The 9,265-nt window shown below is 42.5% G+C and overlaps 1 protein-coding gene across 1 annotated transcript in view; it reads right to left on the bottom strand.

Annotated features, from left to right (window-relative positions):
* SNX18 (sorting nexin 18) overlaps positions 1–6,111 on the bottom strand; it is a 25,735-nt gene extending 19,624 nt beyond the window's left edge. Inside the window, exon 1 of the mRNA XM_010725415.2 lies at positions 6,061–6,111. Within this exon, the coding sequence (XP_010723717.1) occupies positions 6,061–6,111 (51 nt within the window). The remainder of the gene's footprint in view (positions 1–6,060) is intronic.
* Between the last annotated feature and the right edge of the window lie 3,154 nt (positions 6,112–9,265).

Genomic DNA, 9,265 nt, shown 5'->3' with positions numbered 1-9,265 from the left:
CACTGGGGCGCTGCCGGCCCCGGGGGAGGCAAGTGGCGTCTGCGGGGCCACGCTGTGCCCGCTGTGCAAAGACTCGCGTCTTTGCTGATTCAGGGAGGTATCTTTGGTCCTCTCAGTGCTACCAGCAGAGACAGAGCGGGAGATGCGATGTGCACACTTTGAAGTTATGAACATAATTAAGAGATATGCTCTGAAAATAGTGCCTCCTAGTTTATTTTTTGGCCCACAGTGTCAGAGGTGGATGGTGACTGTATGGTTGTATGGGAGAGATTGGACCTCTGCTGCCATAGTTCAGCTGGAGGTGGTGAGATCACCATCCCTGGAGGTTTTCAAGAACCATGTAAACGTGGCACTGAGGGACGTAGTGTGCATGATAGCGATGGGTTGACAGTTGGACTTGTTGAACTTAGAGGTCTTTTCTATTCTTAACGATTCTGTGATTCTTTGATGTATTTTTTTGCCATATGACAGATGACAGCAGTCTGACAGAAAGGCATCTGACATGCAAGTATATATGAACCAGAGAATAATTAAGTAAAGGGGTGGAAGTTGATGGAGAGCAAGCAGGAAGGAAAACACGGTGATTTTCCAGGAGCAAAGATGAAGCTCTGGTAGTATTTAGCCTTTTCACTTTTACCATTATGAGGATTTCACCCTGGAAAAACTATGTGTCTGGTTATTGTGTAGTGCCTAGTAGGAAACACACAGGATAGTGCTTTGTGGTAGGAAATGGATACAAATAGGCCAAATATCATTTCTGAGAGCAAACTCAGCCAAACGTCTACAGAGTGCATTTTATTGTTGCTATTTATGTTCCATCTTTAGTGATTTTTGGTGATGTCATTTATATGGACATGCAAGGCCCTTTATCACTGACATTGATGATGGAATTGAGTGCACTCTCAGCAAGTTTGCTGATATCACCATGCTGAATGGTGTGGTTGACACAATGGAAGGAAAAGATGCCATTCAGAGGGATTACAACAGACCTGAAAGGTGGGCCCAGGTGAATCTAATGAGGCTCTGCACAGCAAAGTGCAAGGTTTTGCACTTGGGACGGAGGAATCCCAGGCATCCATACAGGCTGGAAGGGGGAGTCCTTGAGAGCAGCCCTGCAGAGAAGGATCTGGGAGTCCTGATGGGTGAAAAACTTCACATGAACAAGCTGTATGCTCTTGCAGCTCAGAAAGCAAATGGTATCCTGGGCTCCATCAGAAGAGGGGTGGCCAGCAGGGACAGGGAGGTGATTGTCCCTCTCTACTCTGCCCCTGTGAGGCCCCATCTGCAGTACTGTATCCAGGTCTGGAGTCCCCAGTACAAGAAAGGCAGAGAGCTGTTGAAGACAGAGGAGAGCCACAAAGATGATTAGGGGGCTGGAGCACCTCACCTACAAAAACAGGCTGAGGGAGCTGGACTTGTTCAGCCTGGAGAAAAGAAGGTTGTGGGATGACCTCATTGCAGCCTTTCAGTACCTAAAGGGAGCCTACAAACAGGAGGGGAATCAACTCTCTACAAGGATAAATAATGGCAGGACAAGAGGAAATGGTTTTAAGTTGAAGGAAGGAAGATTTAGGCTGGATATCAAAGGGAAGTTCTTTACTATGAGAGTGGTAAGGTGCTGGAACAGGCTGGCTGCCTAGAAAGCCTATAGATGCCCCATCCTTGGAGTTGTTCAAGGCCAGATTGGATGGGACCATGGGCAATCTGGTCTAGTATTAAATGGGGAGGTTGATGGCTCTACCTGCGGCATGGGAGATGGAGCTTGATAATCCTTGAAATTCCTTCCAACCCAAGCCATTCTGTGATTCTATGATTTTGCTTTCCAGCAGTACTATCTTTTCATAACTAGAAGTGACTTCAGTTTTTTGTACCTGTAGAGATGGATAGTAAATTTCACTTAAAAAAATGTATATGAAATGAGTTTCTTCCATTTTCTACTTCATCTGTAACTGCAACGTCTAGCTGGAAGCAGGCAGAGACTTCCTAGATCAGCCGTTGCCAAACAGAGCTGCCACTAGAGGGCACAAAATGATTTTAAGCACAAGTTATCGGTCTAAGAGAAATGAAAACATTTTATACCATGCTATAGAATTTAGGAAAATTATATGGTGGAATTTAGGAGAAAATAAAACAGTGTTTTCAAACAGTAACATAAATTCATCAGAAATTGCACAACTCTTTTTTGTTTTCTTTTTTTCTTAAACTAGGTTGTGTAAAATGAGAGATAATTGAGCAGAAAATTGAGGGTTTTTTTTGCAATATGTGTTAGTTATCTCAGCTTCTGTCTGCTCAAAAGATGATTTCTATGGGAAAATTCTTAGTCCTGCATTTGATTTTGTTTGGAATACATGTCTGTCTTTGCTCTTTGTTTGCAGGGATAACGTTTTACCAAAATGCAAATATGCTTTTAAGATAGATCTACTATGTATGAATCTTTCCATGCTGTGGCACTGGGGGCTTTAGCCCAGACTGCACAGGTCTTTGAGGAATAATGTCTGTCTTAGTATATTGCAATCTAATACCCATTATGTGACAAAAATTGTATAAAAAAAAAAAACAAGACTCTGAGCCATGAAATGGGTAACAGGCAAGGAAATCCAGGTAAAGCCAGCATTATGTTTCTGTGTCATATAAATGTGACATGAAAATAAAATAACTTTAGCAGTAGAACTATTGTAAACAATGATTTAAGTGTAGCATAACAAGAATGAAGAATTGAGTATTCGTTCATGGCAAAGGACAGAGGACTTCCTCATAATGTTCTGCACCTCTGCTAATCCTGGACACTCCCAACAGCCATTTAACTTAGGAAAATAAGTGCCATTGAGTTCTGGAAATCTGTGAGCTTTGGGTCCATTGAAATGAAGTTGCTCTGGTGCTATTCAGGAAGGTGGCTGGCAAAGGCCGGCATGAGAAAGTAGAGCTAGAGTCACCAGCAGCTCTTCAGTTGTACCTCTTCACTGATAAGGATGGATGACTTTAAATTTAACCTTACATGTTTGTGGATTTGCCTGGCCATTGTGGAACCTTGAGAATGATTTCTCTGTCTCAGCCTGAAACCAAAGGAAGTTCTCACTAACTTAGACAACCAGCAGTTGGCATCAAGCAGAGGTATTTTCCATTCCCTTAACACTTGCTTTTAGTCTGAGACAGCATATTCTGCTAGAGGAAGCAGTGACATTAAATTTAAGTGACATTGATATCACGTCTTCAAAGAAATTTTACCTTGTCTTTCTTTCTGACTGTCTTGCTCCAATTTATGGGAGGGAGAGAAGGTTCTTTGATATGTGTGTACCTGGCGTGAGATTAAGAAACAACGGTTCAAATGTTGGTCCAACCAGTTTATTATAGATCCTAATCAGAGAAATGGGGAAGGGGAGAAGGGTGATAGGAAATAAAAGTAAGGAGTCTTTGTAGGAAGCAAGAAGGAGATAGTCACCACCATGGATGCAGCGTGGTTCATAGTTCAGTCATCAATCCTCAGTAGTGGTGGGTCGTTGGGCATTGTTGTTCCGTTGACGATGACAATTTTCAATGGTAGTACCAACTTATGTATAAGTCCAAAATGGTCGAGTCAGCTCTCTTTGGAGTGACAAATAAAATTCAAAGTGATTGAGTCAGCTTTCCTTGAAGTGGCAGCTTCTGGCTTTGGGATCTCAGCAGAAACTCCTTTGTTCCCATCTTCCAGGCCTTGCCAGCAGATAACGGGGAGCAGGGATGCCCACCTACATCCTGTTTTTCACAGGACACGATAGTATCATTTCCCAGTTTTCCCATACCAACCTGGAGCTATTTAGTCACAGGCCAGATCTTCTGCCAGTAAACACTCTTGAGCACTCTCTTCTGGAGGCAAACAGCTCAAGAGGAAGGTGCTTTCAAATGTCCACGAAGTGATGTTGATTGTCACACGGTAGCACCCATCACTTGCCTCCTCAATAAATCAGTTATAGTCTTATCACAAGAAATACCTCAGGAAGCAGCTTTGAGCCAAAAAAAAAACCCCAAAAAAACAAAGAAGGATTCTCACACTGAGGACATGCAGTATGCAGAAAGACTGGGATAGATGGGATAGATGTTCTTATTGTCTGTGTTAGCTCAAGAGATGAGGATTTCTTAGAAGCTCAGTGGCTGAAAACAACAGAAAGTTACTATTAGAACTGTTTTAGCTTCTGGGTTCTCAGAGAGGGCTTTTTCTTTAATGGTGTTTTGGCAAATATAAAGGCCTCCACAGGATGAGATCATAGAATCACGGAATCATGGAATGGTTTGGATTAGAAGGGACCTTTAAGATCATCTAGTTTCAACCCTCCTGAAGGAGGGAACATCTCCACCTTGACCAGGTTGCTCAAAGCCACATCCAACCTGACCGCCCAACAGCTCTCCAGGGAAGGGGCACTCACAATCTCTCTGTGCAATGTGTTCCTGTGTCTCACTGCCCTCCCAGTAAATAATTTATTTCTGATATCTAGTCTAAATCTACCTCTTCCAATTTAAAATCATTTCCTCTTGTTTCCTATCTCTACATCCCCTTATAAAAGTCCCTCCCTAGCTTTCCTGTAGGCTTCCTTCAGGTACTGGAAGGCTGCTATCAGGACCCTCCAAAACCTTCTCTTCTCCAGACTGAAGAGTCCCCCCAGCTCTTTCAGTCTGTACTCATGAGGGTGATACTCCAACCTTCTGAACATCTTTGCAGCCCTCCTCTGGGCCTGCTCCAACATGTCATTCTTGTGTAGGGGCTCCAATCTGGGGCTCTACTGGACACAGAAGTCCAGGTGAGGTCCCATTAGAACAGAGAACAGGGATAGAATCACCTCCCTCAACCTTCTGATCCTATCTTGATGCAACCCAGGATATGGCCTTCTGGGTTACAAATACACACTGCCAGCTCATTCTGAGATTTCATCAACTGACACCCCCCAAATCCTTCTTCTCCAAGCTGCTCTCAAGCCATTCTCCACCCAGCCTGTATTTGTGCTTGGGATTGCCCCAGTGCAGGATTTTGCACCTGGCACCTGGCATTGCTGAACTTCGTGAGGTTGGCATGGGCTTATCTCTCAAGCATCCTTTCCCACTAGCATGTCAATTGCACCACTCAGTTTGGTGTCATCTGCAAACTTGCTGAGGATGCACTCGATCCCACTGTCCATGTTGCCTGCAAATATGTTAAACAGCACTGATCCCAGCACTAATCCCTAAGCAATACCACTCATCACTGACCTCAACTTGGACATTGAGCTGTTAACTACTACTCTCTGAGTGCCACTATCCAGCCAATTCCTTATCCAGTGTGTAGCCCATCCATGAGATCCATTTTTCTCCAGTTTGGGATGTCATGCGGGACAGTGCCGAACACTTTGCAAAAGCCCAGGTAGATGACATCAGCTGCTCTTCCTTTACCCACTGATTCTGTAACTCCATCATAAAAGGCCACCAAGTTTGTCAGACTTGACTTCCCCTTGGTGAAGCCATGTTGGTTATCACCAATCACCTCATCTTTATTTTCCATGTGCCTTAGTAAGGCCGTCAAGGGGATCTGCTTCATGATCTTGCCAAGCACAGAGATGAGACTGGTCTGCAGTTCCCTGGATCTTCTTTTTTTCTCTTCTTGAAAATGGGGGTTATGTTTCCCCTTTTCCAATCAGTGGGAACTTCACCAGACTGCCATGACCTTTCAAATATGATGGATAGTGGTTAACTTGCCAATTTCTTCAGAGCCTGTGGATGACTGTCATTGGGTCCCGTGGATTTGTGCACGTTCAGATTCTTTAGATATTCTTGAACCTGATCTTCATGTACAGTGGGTAGTTCTTAACTTTGCTTTCTGCAGATTAGGAGGTACAGCTAGACCCCTTGCCAATAAAGACTGAGGCAAAGAAGTCACTGAGCACTTCAGCTTTCTTGGTATCCCTCACGACCAGGTATTCAATTTCCTTCCAGAGGAGGCCCACATTTTCCCTGACCTTCCTTTTATCACTGATATATATACCTGTAGAATTTCTTCTTGTTCCCCTTTATGTCCCTGGCTGGATTTAGTTCTATCTGGGTTTTAGCTTTCCTAACCTGATTTCTGGCTGTTAGCACAACTTTTTTGTAGTCTGCCAAGTAACCCATTCCTGCTTCCACTCCCTGTAGACTTTCTTTTTTCCCTGTAGACTTTCTTTTTGTGCCTAAGTAAGTTCAGGAGCTCCTTGTTGATCCACAGAGGCCTCCTGGTGTCCTCACCTGCCTTCCTCTTTTTCAGGATGCACTGCTTCTGGATTTGGAGGAGATGGTCCTTGAATACTGACCAGCAGATGGTGAAAAAGGTTCCTGTTGTACTTGATTTGTTGGTGTGGGTTGGTAAGAAGGAGAATATTAGGATTTCCTTAGAGTCCATCCTGTCCCTTTCATTATAAAATACTTATTTTAGAAGGGATTTCATACCCTTCTGAAGGGAAGACATATCAGGCATCTCATACCATTACAGAAACTTTAGGGATCATTGTTTTTTAACAGAACCAGTGTCAGAACCTCTTTATGGTCTGCAAGCAGTTAGAAGTTTTTACTAGGTACCCATAAATACATAACTGTATTCATGTAAGTAGAATATTTAAAATATTTTATTTTGAAAGGACATGTTAAAGTAGGAATGGAAAAATTAGGAAGCTGATAGAAAGACACTCATATCATTATGAGAAAAAGCTAAAAGTATACTAAAATTTCTATGGCCAGGGGGACCACAGACAGAACTTCCTCAGGAATTAACAAAACCCTAGCAGTAGTTTAGGTGAGTGTGGCATGAAGACAGCACTTGATGGGTTGGGTTAATGGTTGGACTCCAGGAATCTTGAAGGCCTGCTTCAATCCAGATGCTTCTGTGATAACAAAACTATCAGTTGTGATACAGGAGAGAGATATATACCAAAGGTATTAAATATTTCTGTTTTTTATGTGGGAAAGTGACATTCATGCTTCTTAATGAAAATGAATTATGTTAGTAACTGAAAAGGGTTTTCAGCAGCAAGTATTAATACATATTTGTATCTTTCATTACACAAAGTAAATCACAACATCGGGATAGTACGGACATTGCCCTAGGAGCTATTGAGAGTAATAATTTGAGTTTTGGAGAAAGAATTATTTTACTGAGCAAATCTCAGAGGGGTGGGGAAAATCCACTTTTTTTCAACATGATGATTATTAACACTTGAATAATTTAGGAAAGTGAGTGATGGGTTTTTAAAACATCTGAAGTCTTTAAATAAATGTTCTTGCTCTAACATTATGAGCAATGAGAAAATAAGCAGGTAAGATTATGTGGAGTCAACTGTTCAGGGGGTTACACTGGAGATTACCATTGATCATTCTGACCTTTAGCATATGAATTTGAAAACACTGATTGTATCCACGCTGTAGCCACTTCAGGCTGAAGTTCCAAATTCTCCATTAACATCTTTTGAAAATGAGATTATGTAAAAAATACCTTCATTTTTCCATGGTTTTGCATGACTTCCTGTGTGTATAAAGAAATGCGTCTGTTCCATGTGCAAATGCAAGGAAGCTAGTGTAAATGGTAGAACTAATCATCAATATCAGAAGGTGCTGTTTGACAGAAATCAGCACTGAAATTTGACTGATGTGATGATTTTCCTACATTAAAGACGTAAGTAGTAAGTCTCAAATTGCTGAGGCAGTTTCACTTTGACATTTTCAAAATGATAAATTTAACAGAATCACAGAATGTCATGGATTGGAGGGGACCTTCATCCAGTCCAATCTCCCTGCTGGAGCAGGAGCACCTGGATCAGGTCACACAGGAATGCATCCAGGTGGGTTTTGAATGTCTCCAGAGAAGGAGACCTTGCAACCTCTCTGGGCAGCCTATTCCAGTGTTCTGTTGCCCTCACCATGAAGGTTTTTGCATGTTTATGTGGAATCTACTATGTTCCAGCTTGCACCTGTTGCCCCCTTGTCCTGGCTCCATCTTCCTGGCACTCACTCTTTACATATTCATAAACATTAATGAGGTCACCCCTCAGCCTCCTCCAAGCTAGAGACCCAGCTCCCTCAGCCTTTCCTCATAAGGGAGGTGCTCCACTCCATCATCTTTGTGGCTCTGCTCTGGACTTTCTCAAGCAGTTCCATGTCCTTCTTGAACTGAGGGGCCTAGAACTGGACACAGCCATTCCAGATGCAGTCTCACTAAGTCTTTTAGTTAAGACACAGATTTATTGAAACCTGACATCCAGCAAAAGCTGTGTCTGCTTCAAGTACTTGCTTCATCTGCAGAGCACTTAGCTCTAAGCATCCAGGAAAAGAAGAGAACAAGATCATCTTCCGAAAATGGCAAATGGAAAAATATTAAAGTAATTATTGCCAGTGAACCTCAAAATATTTTCTCATCCTGTCTTGCCTCTTGGTCAGAGTCACACAAATGCTGGGCAGCGCTAACACTGAATGCTGTTGTACATCAGCTGTCTCCAAATGGCACGAGCTGGCTGATTTGGTGTTATGTTTCCCCAGCTCTTTCATCTGCAGAAGCCTGTTGGGATATCTCAATTAGCTGTCTGAGCAGTGGTTCATGATGTAAGAGCTAGACACTAGATGGCCCCTGTCGGCTGTGTAGTGCCACCTGTGTGACTACATCGCTTTGGATCAAAGCTCCTCTAAGCAGAACTGGGAAGGACAGCTGCGCATGTTTTCTGCTTTACTGTAAGCTGGCAAACCAGCTTGCAATGGTGAGGTTATGTCTGTAGTAATAACTTCAGGGTGGCTGGTTTAGATGGGACACTCACACTGTAACCCCAATGCCATACAGCTCTACTTACGCAAAAACCTTTGGAGATTGTGCTATGGTATCCCTGATTACCTGAGGGAGTGGAGAATTAATGGATGGAAAAAATATCAGAATGTGCAATTGGAAAGAAACATGGCTGAAGATAGTGGATGTCTTATTCTCTCATTCCGGTTCTATTAATAACCTAAATTTGTTAAAGCCATTTCAAAATGCCTTTTTTAGCCATTTAAAGATGCATTCTTTTTAAAAGCAGTCAGATTTTTCTCACAGAAAGTTGAAATATTATACCTTAAAATATTAAAATATGTTAAGGTCCATGAAATGTGGAAAAAGGGTCTGACCACTTGGGAAGAATATAGGAATGTAGTCAGGACCTGCAGGGATGCAACGAGGAAGGCTAAAGCCCGCCTGGAATTGAATCTGGCTAAAGTGATAAAGGATAATAAAAAAGGCTTCTTCAAGTATGTTAATAGCAAAAGGAAAACTAGA

Source organism: Meleagris gallopavo, chromosome Z (genome assembly GCF_000146605.3).
Source record: "Meleagris gallopavo isolate NT-WF06-2002-E0010 breed Aviagen turkey brand Nicholas breeding stock chromosome Z, Turkey_5.1, whole genome shotgun sequence".
Lineage (NCBI taxonomy): Eukaryota > Metazoa > Chordata > Aves > Galliformes > Phasianidae > Meleagris > Meleagris gallopavo.
Note: the sequence above shows the minus strand (reverse complement) of the source record. Positions and strands in the feature narration are given on the sequence as shown.